Below are 17,964 nucleotides of genomic sequence, written 5' to 3'. Positions count from 1 at the left end.
TAGAACATTTGAACACGAAGAACTAATCACTCCTTATCCAATTCACAAACCAATTCCATTCCCAAATTCTGCATCATCCCTTCAACCCCAGCTTCCTTCCACCCAGCAAGATCCCTCTCATCCAACTGCACCTTCTCTTCCTCCTCCGACAACGCCCCAACAGGCAACCCAGTAAACTTGACCGGCAAACCAGGCGCAGTACCAACAACCCTCATACGCAATCCCGTCAAAATACCACGCAGATGATCCGCCGCTTTCCCACCACCCCTCCCACCATACGAAACAATCCCCGCCGGCTTCCCCTTCCACTCGAAGTAGAGATAATCAAGCGCGTTCTTCAGACTCGCAGGGATACTCCAGTTATACTGCGGTGTAACGAAGATAAACGCATCGTACTGTCGCACTACAGCGGACCACGCCCGCGTGTGCGCTTTGCTGTAGTGCGGGGTGGGGTCTGCGGGGGTAGGCTGGCGGGGATGACAGACTCGTCGTAGAGGGGTAGGGATTGTTTTGCTAGGTCGATGATTTCGAATGTTATATGGCGTGGATCTGTGTCGGGTGTTCCGTTGTGGTTTGTTGGGATCGTCGGGTTGGAGATGAGGACGTCATAGACGTACTGCGTTATTGTGGGGTTGAGACGCGGGCTGCGCGTGCTGCTGGTGACTATCGCGACACGTTTGGGGGGCATTTTGAGTATGTTGTAAATGACTCCTGGGAGTATGAATTGGGGAATCCTTTTTTTATATATGAGGTTTCGTGGGAGGCTATGGTTTCGGGGTTGCGGACATAGTAGCTCGGGGGAGTCGGAGTTCAGAAACTCGGTATTTTACTACATTTGGTTTTTTTGGAAAAAAAATTTACTTTCGGCTATTATTGGAATCAATTAGAATGGTTTATGATGATCTTCATTTTTGAAAAAAGATACAAGCTACGCAGTAGTTAAATTAAGATAGTATAACAAAATAGTGGGAAACATTGGAAAGCCACTGCCATTCTGGACTTTGCATAAAAGAACCCAAGGAAGATTGAACAGAATCTGTCAAAGACACAGAGTTGCCGGCTCTTATATACCTCTCCTTCAATTTTTGAAACAATGACTATATACCCAAGAATCAAGCACAAGACATAAAGCAATGAGTCTGTCCCTGAGTGCCTATCTCTTCCAACGCAGGATCCGGTCTCCGCAGCCAATTAGCCAGCATATTGGTGCAGTGATCAACATGCTCTAGGTCCCTAAGCATATTATCCAGACGAGCACCACGCATGTGAACATCGTGGCCTCGTCGAAGTAGATACAGACAATGGACCAGATGCTCGCGGACAGCAGTCCAATAGAAGTCCGGGTTATTGCCGAGTTCAGTGTAATCCTTCATCTGCTTGGTGGCAGCCTCATCATAGAAATAGACAAACGGCTTGCCGTTATTGAAATGCGCGAACTCGTGCGTGAAGTCGTGCGGACATTCCTTGTGCAGCCAGCAGCCAGCAAGAGGATCGTAGGCGCACCCGAGGGCTTCGGCCTCCTTGGTTGAGTTTCCGCATGAGTATCTTACTCGTGGAGCTGGTGGAAGGCACTGTCGCTGGCCTTCGAGTGATTCCGGGTATGCAAGCGAATCAGAAGGTGGTCCTTTTACAACAACGACCTTGCGGAAGGGTTCCACAGTGATAGCTGTAATTACGGCAATGACCACGAGGAGTAGGATCATGAGCAGGCCAGTGATGGTGATTGCAGCAAGGTTTCGTTTCAGAAATTGATGGAGGCCCCGACGGGGTGGTCTGTTTGTGGTGGTGGCATCGCTGTCGCCATCAGCATCGCCTTTGGGGACGGGGTCGTAGTCGCGGGAGAAGACTTTGTCCATCATGACAGAATCAACGAGCGATGACGTTGGAATTTTCCGTGGAATTGAAGAGAGGAGAAAGATCTCTTTTCCAGGTAACAAATGACCAGCAGCTGCACATGACGTTTATTGAGACTGTAGTCTTATTCACAGGACAAAGAGTAGATGTACAGGCGAGTTCTATAGATGGCCCGATAGAGATGTCAATAAGACTCGGGAAATAATAAACCAACCAAAGGCTGACCATTTAATAGAGATCACGTCCGAGCGAAGAGTTCAATAAGAAAGACTAGGAAGAAATGGTTGGTCCGAAACAAAGAAACCCCAGAAACCCTAGAAACTCGGCAACATCATTTTCAAAGACATCTGTCGCTCATACTCTCTCATACTTTCTTTATTCCCATGCACTTTAAAAAGCACTTCATATCTTTAACATAAATGCATTGCTCGAAGTATCTATATAACCAACTAGACTGAGCACAATATTCAAATATCCACCAACAAATTCATCTCAAGGCATATTCACAAAATCCCCGATGCAGGACTCACACCAAAAGCAGTTTACAAAAAGAATAGAAAAAGAACAAATGTACAAAGCGAGCACAAGGCCGGCTTTAGGCTCTAGATCTGTCACCAATCTAGAAAACTAGACAACGAAGACAGTCTGGTTGAGAGACTCCAAGAATGCAGAAGGACCGGCCTGCAATTCAACAATTAGCATACTTAAATTCCAGCAAATGCAAGAGATTTACTTACACCAATCAGAGACGCATGGGCGATATTAATCTGGCTTTGGCCAAGGGTAGCCGAGGCCGGCACCGTTACCGTGAAGTTCTCATATGGGGGCAGGTAGGACTCGTGGTACACGGGGTTGAAAGGCCCGTTGTATAGAATTGTTCCGAGAACCTCATCTGCGTCTCTGCAGGGTGAGGATGCACATGAGGAGAGACCGATTGCTACGCCCATTTCCTTGGACGGACTCAGAGAGTTCTGAATGATATATTAGTATAAAGGATTGGGGTGACTAAGTTGGAAGAACTTTGCATCCCGGACTCTTGAACTTACAGGACGCTGAACTTGGATAACGACTTCCTTGCCGGAATTGATTTTCTGGTTCTCAACGGGGAGTCCGATTGTGGCTCTCTGGGCAATGGCCGCGACGATGAAGAGAACCATAGAGAAGATGGACTTCATTTTGATTGATAACAAAGGGTTGTAGAGTGGGAAATATGCTAGTGAGACGATAAGATCGTATAAGATGTTCTGTGGTGTGGTGAATCATAAGATGCGATGATCGTGGGGTATTTATATACTCAAAATCTGGATGAAGGGTTCGCCCTAACAGTGACCCCTAGGATTCTAAAAGCGTCGAAGATGATGATTGGCCGAGTCTCTCTAAGTTTCAGATACAGTTCAAGGAAGCCACGGATAGCCGCCTGACGCTAAGGTCAATCGGGAAACTACATTGGAAAATCTCCCTTTATTATAGATTCGCCTTGCATATTGAAGTAAGCAAACAGGCTGTGGTCTCACCTTCAACGGCCAGGAACGAACACGGGCTTGATTTCAAATCTGCCCCTCATATTATTGGCAAGGTTTTAAGATTTGAGGGTTCGTACGGTGGCTATCTCACATATGAGCTAAGCCCATGATATTTCTTGAGATATAACAGTGGCTTGAGGGAGATAAACGTCTACAATATAGGGCTACATAAGATGCATTGGTCAGCTGAGAGTTCTCCACAACCCCCAGAAATAGAATGATCGCTAACAGGTAAATGAGGCTGAACAGAGCAAATCTTACCAAACATGCAAACGTCAGGGCCAAAATTAGAATATCCAAAATGAGATCATAGTTTCTGGTAGCAATTGAAACCTCTTGGTTCTTACACACGGGACTGAATGGGCCCGTAGTAACTTGTTGACCATTGTCCTTTTCTACCAAGTGTAATCTCTCTCCTTTGAGCTTGCTGTGTCCCTCGTTTACCCTACTTCTCATGTTCAGATTGCGGTGTTGAGTTCATCTGACAGCAGGGTAGCAGGGTTAACAAACCCTTGCCTCGTTCCTAAGGGCTATGTGTGGGCCATCAAGGCACAAAATCGCCTTACATTTTATTTTCCGTTGGTAGAATATGGTGTAACTCTTCCATCGTTGGGTGACATGACCTCGTTACGCACTAACCAATCAATTCTAGTAAATCATGGTGCTGGATTCTAATATCAGATTGTTCATATTTTTGCCCATCATCGTGTTTTGATATTCATTTCGCCGCTTTCAAAAGGCATGATATCGCTAAAGAGAGGCGATACAAAACACTAGAAGAGAGTGGCTATATTTTTCGTGTTGATGGGCAAAGGAGAGTCATCGTCGAGGACAATCTATTCCCATCCACCACTCTATTCACCAATCTATCCACCACTGTCAGTTACGCGCCCCCGACCATATCGCTTGGTTCGACAATGAACCTAGCAAGTCAACATTTTTTTATCTCATTCACTATTATCCTTTCAATTCATCAAGTGGTAAAATAGCTGTATCTCTTTTCTCCAATCCTTAGATCGACAGAGGGGTGACGTCTTGGCCCCCGGCCCCCGGCCCCCAACTTCACCTACAGAAAACCAGAATACTTGTACTCCGTACTCCGTACGGGAGTACGTTTTATTCTTTATTAACCCTATTTTTATTATGTTGTACTTTTGTAAATTTAATTCTTAAATTCCTGTCAATTCTGCGCTTTTCCCTGAAAATCTCCATGAACACGTTTTCACCTGGTGACACTGCTACACGAGGAAACTCACTATGCGTGGAACACCATCAACACCGAAGTAAGTCCTTTTCTACGCTAAGAACAGCTCAAGCTAACTTACCGCAGCGGCTTGGAAATCCTCCCACAAGATTGCTGGGTGCAGATTCTGGATAAAATTTCGCCCTCTGACACTGCATCTGTAATAGCTACATCCCGAGCCCTACAAGTCTCTTCGGAGGGCTCACTATATCGCCAGGTCCATATTGACTGGACCAGACCCCCACTCAAGCGGGTCCTGGCTCTATTCCGTGCCATTCACAAACGTCCAGATCTGGCTGAGCAGGTTCACCATGTGAGTATGATCACCTCGAAACTGGTGTATCCAGCACCAGACCCGGAAGACGAGTGGGAGTTGCCTCAAATAGATGGCGACTGGGACCAGCTCTCGTCCCTCTTTCAGGATGAGGTGAACGCTGCGAAAGATATCATCATCAAGGCACAGTTTCCCTCATCAGAAATGTGGATTCATGCCCTAGAATCCGGTGACCCATACGCATTTGTGTCTGTGCTTCTTTCTCAACTTCATAATCTCCGGTCGCTACAACTCGATCACACCTTTGTGTGGCAAGCTGGGTTTCCGGGGTTGATGATAAGACATGCTCTTCTCTCTGCGCCTGAGAACATATTATCTCAATTTTCACAACTCTCTGTTGTCGAGTACGGTCTGAATGTTCCAGGTTCTAGAAAGTTTAACGACACGAGATGGAATTTCATCGATGCATTCCCCGTTTGTGACCCGAATCAATTTGCAGGCTGGTTCTATCTTCCTTCTTTGAAATCCCTAGAAATCTGGATCCAAAGTTTCGAGGGTATCAGCAACGAGTTGTCTAAGCCTGCTGAGTCAAGCAAACTAGCGCATCTAGCCCAGCTTAAAAGACTCGTGTTGACGGAATCTTCTGTTGATGAGGATGATGTTAGAAAACTATTATTACGCCTCTCTTCGCTGAAGAGTCTTCACCTAGGCCTTATCTACCCATCACAAGATAAGGAACTCGATTATAACTGTTGCTCTCCTCAACCTCCTCTCAAAAAGCAAGGTGTGCTTCTTGAAGGGCTGATGAGTATAAAAGACACAGTTGAAAATCTTTCTATTAGCTTGGAACTTTGTCCACTTTGGTGGCCTGCTGTCTGGGGCGCAATAGAACGTGATAATGGAACCCCACAAGAAAGCTTCAAACCATTCAAAGGAATCTTGATGCGGTTCCCGCTTCTTCGAACCGCAGAGCTGCCTGCAGTCATGCTTTTTGGATGGACTTGTGCCGGTGCACCAGCTTTGTCTGAGCTTCTACCGCCAACACTTCGGAAGCTCGCCATTCGGGACAACCTGTGGTGTGAGGAGGACTATGAGTGGGAAACGGATCAAGTTGGAGAGGCAATTCAGAACTTCCTCCCCTTTGCACAATCCGTGACCCCCATGTTGAACAAAATTATAATTAGATGCTTTGGTATCGGAGAAGAGGGTGATATTGACCCAGACGATTCCATGGGGGCTAGATCATCATGCGAGAAGCTTGGACTGGACATAGACATCAGTATGATCCAGTATAATCTCTCGCCGGGACTTTGGACGATGCACAGGGGACTTGAAGAAGGATCTTGGAGAGATTTATCAAATTGTTAATCTAGAACTTAGATTCTTCAACTACTCAGTCGATCAGATTCACATTCACCATGCACCTCAACGTCTCTGTGGACCTCTCCGGGTGGATGAGGGATGAAAGAAAGGTGGTGGAATATACAAAGTAAAGAGAGGAATAGAGGTTAGATAGATAATTTTATCTCGCAATTTTTATTTGAGGGCCTAGTGCATCTTTGTTTCATTCTGTCATTTGATATTACAGATTTGAATCGCAGTGAAAAGCAAGTAACAGAAGATAAAGCCCCAAATGACTGGCATTACTATTTACATGTCCAAATAACACCTAAAACATTGACTAATAATGCCTAATCTATGTTGAGAGCAAGGTAGATGAAAAAGGGCATGCACATGCATCTTGTTAATGATATTGAAACAGGCATAGTGAACGGGACAACCCAAACTATGCCAAAGATGCAATGACAGCGCTGGAACGGTAGAAACGTTCTTAGAAATGAAGTGCAACACGACGCAGAAAATACGGCGCGAAATGTGTAAAGAAAAAAGCAAACTGGCCTGCCGGCTATCCCTATGATCCATCAGGCATCCATGGGAGTAGACATTGATTTTTTGGGGGGTTTTTTTCTGGAAAAAAAAAAAAAAACAAAGAACATGTGTGACGCAAGGAAAGGACGCCTGGGGTAGAAAATGTCAACGTTGAACGCGAACAATCAAATGATAAAAGAAAATAAAGCCCACTCAATAAAACAGAGCGCTTTAGCCTTCTCACAATAAGAACACTGGAAAATTAACACTCACCTGATTCTTCAAAGCTCAGTCACCTCTCGGACAGTGAATCAATTCATCTGAGAGCTCTCAAAGGCTTTGGGTAAGCTGAACAAGTGAATTACAGCCACTTCTTTTTCTCGGCATCAACAGCTGCTGTAATGAGCACCTGTCTTCGTCTCCACCTCCTCTTACGCTTCGTGTTCCGTGGGTTTCGAAAACACTGGTCAACCGGATGCCTTGTGAGACGCCGGTGATAGGGACAGTATGCCTTGGGAGAAATTTCCATTCGATCCATGTCAGTGGAGATACTATCTATGTCACTCAAGGCCGGGGGTTCGGTTCCTAGCCGGTCGGCCTCAAACTCTAGGAAATCGGCGTAAGCTTCATCTAGAATGGATGCCGGCAGAGAGCCTTGTTTGAACTGGAGTGACTCAATCCATGGAATGGTGCTGGGGTGCACACTGACCGCAGCAAGGAACTGATTGAGGACAAAGACCGTGGGAAGAGATGGGGGTCCAAAGGCCTCTTTCATCTCTGCAAGGGCGTGTTTCCAGGAATTCACGAATGCCTCGGGTGAGTTTGATGAATAGTACACTGTGTGAGTCCAGGTCATGAATTTGCGATAAGCAAAAAGCCACTCGCGGGAAGTTTTCTCCGGAACGTCAGCAGGGTTTCTGGGGTAAGAGGTTCCCATAGAGTAGTTCGGATTAGTGTAAGCAATGTTCAAAGGAGGGGGGCAAGAAATTGGGAGCCAGGAATTATAGGAATCATCATCGGCGGGCCATATGAAGGAGGTCCCAGCGGAGCAGGCTCAAATATGACAGGGTAGGTTAGCGGCTGTCCGTAGGGGCCATAGACAGTAGGGTTCGGACCAATGGATGGAGGACCGAAGTACTCGGGACCATACTGAGCTGGGACTGGAACTGGAACCGGAACTGGACCTGGAGCGACTGGAGTCAGGCCGTAGTAAACAGCCTGGCCCTGAAATTGGGGTACTGGATCCCCCGTATCAGGGACGAGCATGTTGACGTTGACTTCAGTGAGTGTAGTTGTGATGAATTGGTCTTGATATTGTGGCCGCTTCAGGGGATTTTGTCTCATATATGATAGCTTGAGACAAACAGCGTTGATGGACGTAGATTTAATACTAAAAAGGATATGACTGGACTCTTTAGGAAGTCAGAAGTTGTTTAAGTAGATGTAAAGAGGTCGACGAGGATAGGTCGGACTGTGGATATATATGGTTTGTTAACGCGCGGGAATGGAAACGCGCGGGGGATAGATAACGTGGGACAGAATGCACAAGGATAGAGTGTATAGTATTAGGATAGAACGCGCGGGCATAAAGGGCATGGTATAAGAATAGAGCGTATAGTATTCGGATAGAATGCGTGGAGATAGGAATCTGATGTCTTATTATGTCACATCTGTTTGCTTCATTTGGTGCGAACTTGCATCTTTGCTGGCAAACAAGGCCGCTGGTAACAAAGCCATTGACGAACAAAGCCATATCCCATTCAAATTGATACTTAATAATAAATCTAGACCTACGAGTTTGACTCCGGGCATTTTATGCCCGCAAATGTGGCTATCGAATCCTCAAACATGGTTCAGACCATGGCTCGGTGATTGAGCCATAAAAGACCGGTAGTTGATCTAGGCACGTCGATATGGAATTAGGTCCGAGAGCTAAAAGGGGAAACTTGAAATTGTCCACGGTGATTCCGAGTTATGACTTAGAAACAGCTATTACGTGTTCTAATGCCTATTTCTGCAGGAGCTTTCAGTGCGAGACTGGATGCCCAGCGCCTAATTATACTTTGTAAACCTCGGCATTGGTTGGCATCTTGGCTTTACTATAAAAGCCGAATTATGCGACCCGCATCGGGCAGCTGCAGGCATCGGAGCTATAACCAGCTGATCGACATGAGCCAAAGGATTTCCAGATCACTTCCAGAAGTATTCTGGGAAATTCTGGGTTAATTTAAGTTCCAAGGTTTGATTGGGACAGTCAATTCCATGGTTCATCGTAAAAATATCCTAAAATGATAAAATGATGAACTTGGTACGCAGTCGTGATCCGGACTTATGTCGGACAGAGTTAGGGTAATTATCTAGGTAGAGGTCCACCGGGAAACCAAAAAACAAAAATGTAATTTATAGCAGATAGCAGGGTAAGCTCGGATAATGTACTCCGTAATATAAGTTGCATCATTCAATATAAAACAGCTCCAGATGTGGTTCCAATGAATCCAACAAAGCCACATGGAAAAGAACGATGGGGGTGGAACCCATCGTGATCTGATAGCCACCCATTTTGGCACGTTCCACATCCCCCTCTCCACATCAATTATGTTACTTTGATCACATTGTATTTTCAGTTTGTTAATATCAAGGCTGGGAGTATATCTTCTGCCCCGATACAATTCTATGGTCAAACATGCCACTTTCGTTCCTGGACGATCTTTTTTTGACGGGATCCGCCCGATCGTCGTACCCTCACTACCTTACCCATCCCACCTTAGCCCTATAAGTCACCTTCGAGAGTCGGAATGAACTCTTTCTCTCCTCGCGATTTCCAGGAGTGGGTAGATCGACGCCAAAGCACCCAGTCAGCCTCCACCGTGTCGTCTGCGTCAACGAGTGTCCTCTTCCCGAGCCCAGCGACATCTCCAGGGTCCAGCTCGAGGAAGCAATCCTGGCAGTTCTACGATGATGTCGTGCGGCTCGAGTTGACTCCTTCCGTGCAAATGTCTGTGCCGAGAGAAAAAAAGGTTCCCGTCAGATTAGAATGCGCTGACTTGTTTATAGTTCATTTGTCAAAAACGGCCAGCTATTCAAGCTGAAATACAAATTCATTGATATCTGCAAAGACTCCACGGGCGCGTTGAGGTGTCTCGAACTCGGCGGAGGATTAGGCCAGCAAACACCTTTTGTCCACGGCTGTGAGTTGTCACGCATATTTCCGAAAGATATAACATGCTGACCATTTAACTCATGCATAGTCTCCAATACAAAATTGCCAGTCCCTCACCTAGAGCATCCAAAATCAGGCGGCGATTACCCTCTTCGCGTGTCCTTTATGGACCAGCAAACTGTCCAGACGGCAAGCACAGTATTCATGACGCAATTATCATATAAATTTGATCACTGGGATGGTACGCGACCGATAAACCTCGGAGAGTCAATCTTTACTGACACCAGCAGATTGTGTACGATTTCAGGAACTGCTACTAGGCTCTAAGTTGATTTTTATCGGTGGGATGGCCGAGGCCAAGTCCAAAGGCCGGGGTGAAGAGTGCATCAGTCAAAATCTTCGCATCCTCCGCGGGCATAACGGAAAACGAGTTATGCTGTTCTTTGCTAACTCGCAACGGAGGGAGCTCAAACGATACGTTTCCATTCCCTGTAAGTTGTTTCGTTTCTATCGGGGCCCAGATCCACTACCCCTGTTGCGGTGACGTTGCTAATAATCCTAGTAAATTGCATCGGTTCGATCAAACCCCCGAAGAAGGCAGGGCGGCCAGCCCTACTTGATCTAAATCCGAACTTCGAGATTCTGTCTCAAATGAGAAATCTTACGATTCAGTTCCTTGACGATGATGGTCAGTGCACATTTTTTTAAGTTTTTGCTCATTTCGGACTATTGGCTTATTCTTCTGTCTCTTTTCCAGACTGCACAGCATTTTGTCAGATGTTGTCATACGACCTGACGATTGGATGAATAGTTCACGAGGACCGATCCATTATAAATTCCTCAAGTCTGTTACGATAAATTTTTACACGGAGTTGGAGTTCCTGGATAAATTGGGGGCCAAGATATGTATCATGTACATAATACCAAGATACCCCTGGGCGTTACATCTTTTGAGACATAGAACTGCATCCACGTGAAGGGTTAATGAAATTACAATTCAATCTTTTACTGGTTACCTGGTTACTGGTTAGGTTACCTGTGTAATTAGAATAAAATGGCTCATTACACGGAGTACGGCGTACGGAGTAAATATTAAATATTAAATATATTAAATATATTAAAAATCCCCAAGGTTCCAGAGTGTCTCTCATAAAGGGAGAAAGGGAACAATAACCCTCGTGGTTGCCCGTTGCCTGTGGGTCCATTTTTGGGAGGTCGACAAGTCAAGCATCAGAGATGTCGCACGTGGAGAAAACAACCCTAAAGCTTTGGCTCGTTCCAAGGTTCGCCGCCTAGTCCCGCATTAGCGTCTACAGGGATCACGGGCCTCTTACAATCTGTAACCTTTGGTTTAACCTTGAAAGCCCCGGGTTTAATCAAAGGCATCTTCTATTCTTTGAAATGTAGAAATCTTCAAATCTTTCAACTTTCTACTATTCAAGATGGGCAAATTCCACGCCCGGTTGTATAAAACCGACCGTGCGCGGGACTTCGACCATGAGCAGGTAACTACATATGGAGTCCCCCGCTTGTTGATGAGCAACATGGCATGCAAGATCGAGATAGCTAATACTTTAGTTATAGGATCGATATGTCCGCATGCGACAGATCTACGAGACCATCGACAGGCAAGGCTTTCAATGGATTGTCGTGCTCGTCGCTGGTCTTGGGTTCTTCCTCGATGGTTACACAGTACGTTACCCCACCTTCCACGTGGAAGATACTATTGGAATGTTGTACTTGATGCATATTCAACATCTGCTAATGCTTGACATAGTTATTTGCCAGTAACATGGCCCTACCAATGATCTCCTATGTCTACTGGAGAGACGACATTTCCTCATTACGACTCACCTGCATCAATATCGCGACACTTGCCGGAACCCTGCTGGGCCAGGTGACATTTGGATTTTTAGCTGATAAAAATGGGCGGAAGAAGATGTATGGTGTTGAGTTGGTACTCCTCATTACAGCCACTCTAGGTGTGGTTATGTCCTCGACCGGCGTGGACGGCAGCATGAACGTCTTTGCTTGGCTTATCTGGTGGAGAATCTGTGTTGGTATTGGAGTTGGCGCGGATTATCCACTTAGTGCAGTGATCACATCTGAGTAGGTTGATCGATCTCGAACTCTTCAATCGCGGAGGAAAAGCTGACCTTGAAATGTCTAGATTTGCCCCTACCAAACATCGCGCCCGCATGATGGCCACCGTCTTCTTCATGCAACCACTCGGTCAGATCGCAGGTAACATTGTCTCATTGATTGTGATCGCGATAGCTCGGAGTAATAGCAGTCCGGGTGAAGATCTCACCCGCACTGTCGATATAATGTGGCGCTGGGTGATCGCCATCGGAGTCGTACCTGGTGCAGTCGCTACTCTTTTCCGATTCGCTATCCCAGAGAGTCCTCGTTACCTAGTCGATATCGTGGATGATCCCGTCACTGCAGAGTTTGATGCAACCACGCTTTTCAGCGACACACCCGGTATGATTGATTCTGTGAGCTGGGGAACCACTGCTACATGCAGTGCTGGTAGCGCGATTCAACTACCCCCGATTTCATCCATTGCTAGCCACTCAACCTTTGACCATGATGACGATGATGAGTTTACCCGCCTACCTCCCGCTACCCTCAACTCTCACTGGCGCTTGGCACGAACCGACATCGTGCGGTACTTCTGGACGGAAGGGAACTGGCGCAGCTTGGCCGGTTGCTCTCTCGCATGGCTCCTTCTTGACTTTGGCTTCTACGGTATCGGATTGTCGAGCCCTCAATTTTTAGCTAAGACGTGGGGCCAACTCAATATCTCCAAGTCATCACCGAACTGGATGACTGACGATGCACCAAATGCCAACATCTACACAATGTTCATGGAAACCTCTGTGCGCGGGTTGATTATCCTCAATATCGGAAGTTTTGTCGGTGGCATACTGCTCATTATCTTCGCCCATAAGCTGGATCGTGTTGCACTACAGAAGTACATGTTCCTCGGACTGGCGGCTCTGTTTATCGCCCTGGGAACCATGTTCGTCACTCTTTATACCGGCCCTCCAGCTGTGGTGGCATTGTATATTGTTGGCCAAATCATGTTCAACTTTGGTGAGTCGAACCCAGGATACGACGCGTCGAATCATTCTAACCAATTATCCGCAGGTCCCAATGCAACAACATATATGATCCCCGCCGAAATCTTCCCAACCCGATACCGCGCAACATGTCACGGCATCAGCGCTGGAGCCGGAAAACTGGGCTCTATTCTCGTACAAATCTTCTCAACATACTATCACTTTGGTGCAGGTCCGGGTAACAAATCAACCCGCAAGCACGGCATTGTTCTCCTTGTTTTCAGCGCCTGCATGGTCATTGGCGCAGCAGTCACTCACTTTTGGATTCCACCCATTCAACAAAGACGGAATGGGAGAACCAAGCTTTGGGGTGGTAAACCCGAGACTCTTGAAAGCTTGTCTCTTGGCCGAATGGGCCGCAAGAGTCGAGATGCCGATTGTCGGAAACGAACATCACGGCATCGGGCACTTTCAATGAGTGCGTAGGTATTACTACTCTCCATGTCTATCTTTAATTATTCTTTTGTATATATTTTGAATCTCTTTTGTTTGCATTTGGGGGGTCCTGGCTACATGAATATGAACCAATATACGCTTTCAGTCCAATGAAATGAACTTTATAAATACATTCACAATTCAACCTCAGGAGCGATAACCATCAAGCAACCGCCCCGTAGCCACCTCATCAAGATAAAGCGCAACATCCATCCCACCATACCCAACGGCACTATCCATCACCTGAACACACCCATCCATCTTAGGCATAGCGGCATGCACATAACGCGGCTTATCCCCACCCACAAAATCAATTTCATACAACCGCAGCCTCAACCACGAGGTAACAATCGTATGTTCAGATCCCAGAAACGCCTGCCACAGCCGCTGCGGCGACACCTCATGGGCAGCATCATGCAACATCGCACCCACAGCATCCGCCGTAAACCCCTTCATCGTCTCCCGGATCCGACTAGCCGTTTCGCCTAATATTTCCCGACATACCGACGAAGCGGCCCCACCAACGTGAGTCAGGAACAGCGGGGATCCGATGAACGTATCAGGAAGAGCGGGGAAACACGCGGTCGGGCGCCGAGGCTCAAATTCATATATACGGGTCTTGGAGACTCGGCTTGTCCGCGTGCTCGTGTAATGGCTATCCACAGGTGTGCGAGTAAGGCATCTAGTCTAGAGATATCACATCGACCGCCCGGTGTATCGAGGGCCATAGCTTGGAATTTGCGTAGCTCTTCGCCTGTGAAATGCAACTGTGTGTATCTGACTTTCTTGGAGAAATCCCACGAAGCCCACGGCGCTGGTTCTGAGGGCGAGACTCGTTTGTGGTCGATTTCTGCGGGCGGCGGTTTGGAGTTCTCTGTCGTCGGTATTAAGAATTCAGGGCCGCCCTCTTCGACAACATTCCACCAGCTATACCGATGCAAGGGTAATTTTCGCGCGGTTTGTACGAGGGTTTGATCGGGCTCGGGCCCATCGATCTCACCCGCGGCGCAGCTGTCCAGCATTGCGGGATCGAACACGGGCTCACCCATTAATGGTAATTCGGGTTGGTTTCCAAATTGCTTTTTGCTGTTATATGCCCATAAATGGACAAATACCATTAAAGCCTGTGCGTCTGCTAGACAGTGCGCCATCTGGATTCCGATGGCGTATCCCCCTTCCTGGAGAAGAGTGATTTGAACTTGCACTGCCGGCAGACCGGCATAGTCGCGCAGATTGGCCAGTGCCAGTGGGCTGGATGGTAGGAATAATTTTTGGTTAAAGTCATCGCCTGCCCATACCCCGGGTTGAGAGCCGGTGGTTGATGAAGATGAAGCCCGTTCTTCCGCTGTCGGGACGATTTCGTCTGCTCGGAAGGGATGCTCGATTACTATCCATTCAACACCAGGGTCGGTGTCTGTTCCATATACAATCAATGGGCGATTGAATCGCTCGGTGTGATTTCCTTTGGGGTTGACGAGTGCCCATTGTAGTTGGCCTGCCCATTGAGGGAATTTTGATATGGTTTCAATAAAGGAAGTTCGCAAATTCTCGATCAAGGTCTTCTGGTCTAAGTCTATATGTTGGCTGAAAATCCAAATTGCTCCTGTTGGAGTAAAGCGCACGACTGTTGCGTCGAGGATGGATAGGGGTGTTGATGTCGGTATTGGCTGGTTTGCTGGTCGCAGCCTTGTGGATTCGATGGTGGTCATTTTGTTTATGTGCACATTAATTTTGTTCTATTCCTGTAGTTTTCGGATCAATCTCATTCACTTTATCTTCCTGGATAATTCATGAGTCAATATGTGTCATTATGTGCTACTGTGTGTCAACCCCACACTAAGCTTCTAATTCGTTGAGACTAACACCAAAGACCCCGTTCAAGACTGGCCCCACATGTTTATCCCTCAGATGAAGAGAATGAAGACCCAGGAGTGGGCTGCAGATGGTGAAGAACCATGGGAGTGTTGATTTCCCTACCAGTTACAATCACCTGCTGTACATAAGGATGAGCAAAAATGTTTCGGAGACTCGGAAATCGAAAAACTGCCAAACTGATGGAGTTCTCTCGGTCGAGTTGAATGGTTAAAAGGAATTTGGGCTTATGAGTGGCTCTAACCAACCATAACGCCTTACTTTATATACAAACAAGACACTATAGTACAATTATAGATATTCCAGTCACCAACCATCTTAAAAAGAGAAAAAAGCGATGGTGATCCAGAACAGGTGCACGTCCTTCAACAGCTCTTGTCATGATGTCTTGGGCCGTTTCAGCGGATGTCCTCCAGCGTTGAAAACAAACTCATCCAAACTAATCATATCTGGAGAGCTGAACATGAGATAGAAATATTTGAGTGTCTGCGACATCCACATGCTGTCCATCGAGTCTTTTAGGGTCAACTCGCCACCCTTATCCGTGACACCAACGATGGCAGCATTACCATTCTTCGTCTGTGTCGCACTTTGCATCGCCTGGAACATATCCCAAGCTGCATCGAGTAGATCCTCACGTCCACTGATGCGGTAGAGGGTAAACATGCTCTCGATCGCTTCCGGACGCAAGTTATAAGCAGTGTCCGAGATTCCGATGAACCCCTTGGGCAGACGGTGTTCTTTGATGAAATTGACGACCTTCAGAGTTGGATTTGGTTCTGGCTCGAGACTGTTCGCCTTTTTCCAGACCTCTTGCTTCCAAAGCCACTCGCTCCATGGGCAGTTTATCTCTGATGCACATGGAACTACATCAAAGGCTTCGGGCATAATCCCCAGTGGTATGACCCGATGAGCCCAAATGCATCCATCGGTCAACTTATGGGCGATTTCTTGGTGGCTGGGGATGTTGAGTAGTGCGCCTCCTAGTGCAAACATACCCCCGCAAAACAAGATCGGTACTGCATTTGCGACTCTAGGTGTGTTTGCGAATTCCCATTCTCTGTCGTGGTTACTCGAACAGTTCCGGAAAGGAGCACCTCCTTGCCCTCGGGGTTCATTGGTCGGAATATATTGTGGCTTGTGGCGGTAAACGTGGCATTCTCGTACATCTTGCGATACATGGGCACTTTCCCTCCTAGCAAGGCGTATGCCCGGGGTAGCGACTTGTATAGAGAGCTTGCTTCGGCCCCCAATGTGAAGGTATCGTCATCGAAAAGCTCTTCTTTGGCATTCACGGAGACGGGCCACAGCCCTGCTAGCTTGGTAGCGTCCTGTTTTTTGTCAAACAATTCCATGACTCGTTGGGCTGCATCGAAGTATTTTGGGTCACCAGTGATCTGAGACAGCCTTGTGAATTCCAATATGAAGGAGCCTAGTTCCGCACCGAGTACACTCTCCTCCGCAAGCTGCTCCTCTCGGTGGGCAGCTTTATTTGCATTCCAATGTATGACGGGCATTCTGTTTGGAGTATCAAAGGCAGCGTAAAGCATATCGCCCAGCTCGATAGACTTTTCCAGGAGTTTCTGATCAGCGCTGAGATCAAATGCTGCCAGCAAGCCTCCGAGTAAATGGACGTTGACATCATGGGTATTAATTTCGGGACACTTTGCATATTCAAATTTTATATTTGCGACCGCAGCCACGGCCTTCTTGAATTCATCGTGCATCCCCATAATCCACAGTGTGTCAAGGTTATCAATTAGGGTAGCACCCCATCCCCCCAACATATTTTTAGGACTACCACTGAGAGGCGCAAGTTCATCTGCACCCCAAGCAAGCGACCGGTATGACTTCCAACATAGTTCGAAAGCTTCTTTCGCGGCCGACTGTCTGGTAGTTTGGCGGTCCAAATTGAGACGGGATACTTTGGGGTCTGCGGATTGGACCTTGGGCAGCGTCTTGGGCAGTGTGACTGGTAGTGGCTGGACTTCAGCAACTGGGTATCGCACTGGTATTTTTCTCCATAAATATCTAGGGTTGATTTCAAAATTCAGAATGACTTCGGGTGCAGCATGTGGAGTGGTCGAGGGAAGAATGCCGTCGTTTGTGCGATGATAGCGGTAAACCAGGAGCAATAAGAAAGCCCCCCAGGCAAACGCCTATAATCTGACGCCGGGCTCGACTCATGATGATTTTAGATTATAATCACATCGACATATTGCAGTGAAGATGTTATGGTCAACATGGGTGACTAGGGACAAAATTATTAAGGGAAGGAGTCACGAAACTTCCCCCGCGTTTCAATTGGAGAGGGGAGCCCTGGAGCCCTGGAGGTCTAGAAAGTAAGCTTGTGAGAATTTTCCAAAAGAGGAATAGTAAGATTCAATCGATTTGAGAATTCCGTGATGTCTGTTCTAGACTCAGTTCTAGGTTCTGTCATATACGCTTTGTCCCCCTGCGTATTGCACTCCCAAGCCTATATTTATCTGCCTTCCATGGGTTAAGCTTTAATTGTGTCGATTCCAATTAGATATAAAATATTCTATAATAGAATATCTCTTGAAGGATTATGAATTTGTTCAAATATTAAAGAACAGTGTACTCTGTAC

At 46.9% G+C, this 17,964-nt stretch overlaps 10 protein-coding genes across 10 annotated transcripts; 3 read left to right on the top strand and 7 right to left on the bottom strand.

Moving 5' to 3' along the window:
- Positions 1-26: 26 nt before the first annotated feature.
- N7487_004662 (flavin-dependent quinone reductase) lies at positions 27-688 on the bottom strand (the record flags this gene model as incomplete). Its single annotated transcript, XM_056872409.1, has 2 exons — positions 27-549; positions 618-688. 2 exons carry the CDS (start codon positions 686-688, stop codon positions 27-29), a joined length of 594 nt encoding a protein of 197 aa, XP_056730129.1.
- A 424-nt stretch (positions 689-1,112) lies between these two features.
- On the bottom strand, positions 1,113-1,859 carry N7487_004661 (uncharacterized protein; the record flags this gene model as incomplete). Its single annotated transcript, XM_056872408.1, has 1 exon — positions 1,113-1,859. One exon carries the CDS (start codon positions 1,857-1,859, stop codon positions 1,113-1,115), a length of 747 nt encoding a protein of 248 aa, XP_056730128.1.
- Positions 1,860-2,481: 622 nt separating this feature from the next.
- N7487_004660 (uncharacterized protein) lies at positions 2,482-3,029 on the bottom strand (the record flags this gene model as incomplete). Its single annotated transcript, XM_056872407.1, has 3 exons — positions 2,482-2,535; positions 2,592-2,825; positions 2,901-3,029. 3 exons carry the CDS (start codon positions 3,027-3,029, stop codon positions 2,482-2,484), a joined length of 417 nt encoding a protein of 138 aa, XP_056730127.1.
- Positions 3,030-4,634: 1,605 nt separating this feature from the next.
- N7487_004659 (uncharacterized protein) lies at positions 4,635-6,262 on the top strand (the record flags this gene model as incomplete). Its single annotated transcript, XM_056872406.1, has 2 exons — positions 4,635-4,660; positions 4,708-6,262. The coding sequence occupies 2 exons, from the start codon at positions 4,635-4,637 to the stop codon at positions 6,260-6,262; spliced, it is 1,581 nt and encodes a 526-aa protein (XP_056730126.1).
- Positions 6,263-7,124: 862 nt separating this feature from the next.
- Positions 7,125-8,029, bottom strand: N7487_004658 (uncharacterized protein; the record flags this gene model as incomplete). The annotated part of the gene is made up of 2 exons (XM_056872405.1): positions 7,125-7,816; positions 7,879-8,029. The coding sequence occupies 2 exons, from the start codon at positions 8,027-8,029 to the stop codon at positions 7,125-7,127; spliced, it is 843 nt and encodes a 280-aa protein (XP_056730125.1).
- Positions 8,030-9,558: 1,529 nt separating this feature from the next.
- Positions 9,559-10,730, top strand: N7487_004657 (uncharacterized protein; the record flags this gene model as incomplete). Its single annotated transcript, XM_056872404.1, has 6 exons — positions 9,559-9,758; positions 9,818-9,951; positions 10,012-10,164; positions 10,214-10,414; positions 10,486-10,611; positions 10,681-10,730. The coding sequence occupies 6 exons, from the start codon at positions 9,559-9,561 to the stop codon at positions 10,728-10,730; spliced, it is 864 nt and encodes a 287-aa protein (XP_056730124.1).
- Positions 10,731-11,365: 635 nt separating this feature from the next.
- Positions 11,366-13,474, top strand: N7487_004656 (phosphate transporter; the record flags this gene model as incomplete). Its single annotated transcript, XM_056872403.1, has 5 exons — positions 11,366-11,428; positions 11,508-11,615; positions 11,701-12,032; positions 12,094-13,022; positions 13,077-13,474. The coding sequence occupies 5 exons, from the start codon at positions 11,366-11,368 to the stop codon at positions 13,472-13,474; spliced, it is 1,830 nt and encodes a 609-aa protein (XP_056730123.1).
- A 156-nt stretch (positions 13,475-13,630) lies between these two features.
- N7487_004655 (uncharacterized protein) lies at positions 13,631-13,939 on the bottom strand (the record flags this gene model as incomplete). The annotated part of the gene is made up of 1 exon (XM_056872402.1): positions 13,631-13,939. The coding sequence occupies one exon, from the start codon at positions 13,937-13,939 to the stop codon at positions 13,631-13,633; it is 309 nt and encodes a 102-aa protein (XP_056730122.1).
- A 74-nt stretch (positions 13,940-14,013) lies between these two features.
- On the bottom strand, positions 14,014-15,192 carry N7487_004654 (uncharacterized protein; the record flags this gene model as incomplete). Its single annotated transcript, XM_056872401.1, has 1 exon — positions 14,014-15,192. One exon carries the CDS (start codon positions 15,190-15,192, stop codon positions 14,014-14,016), a length of 1,179 nt encoding a protein of 392 aa, XP_056730121.1.
- A 541-nt stretch (positions 15,193-15,733) lies between these two features.
- Positions 15,734-17,542, bottom strand: N7487_004653 (glycoside hydrolase family 47 protein; the record flags this gene model as incomplete). Its single annotated transcript, XM_056872400.1, has 3 exons — positions 15,734-16,291; positions 16,354-17,363; positions 17,416-17,542. 3 exons carry the CDS (start codon positions 17,540-17,542, stop codon positions 15,734-15,736), a joined length of 1,695 nt encoding a protein of 564 aa, XP_056730120.1.
- Positions 17,543-17,964: the final 422 nt, after the last annotated feature.

Source organism: Penicillium crustosum, assembly GCF_028827405.1.
Source record: "Penicillium crustosum strain IBT 35664 chromosome Unknown utg000002l_segment0_segment0, whole genome shotgun sequence".
Taxonomy (NCBI): domain Eukaryota; kingdom Fungi; phylum Ascomycota; class Eurotiomycetes; order Eurotiales; family Aspergillaceae; genus Penicillium; species Penicillium crustosum.
This window is presented reverse-complemented; position numbering and strand designations above follow the sequence as displayed.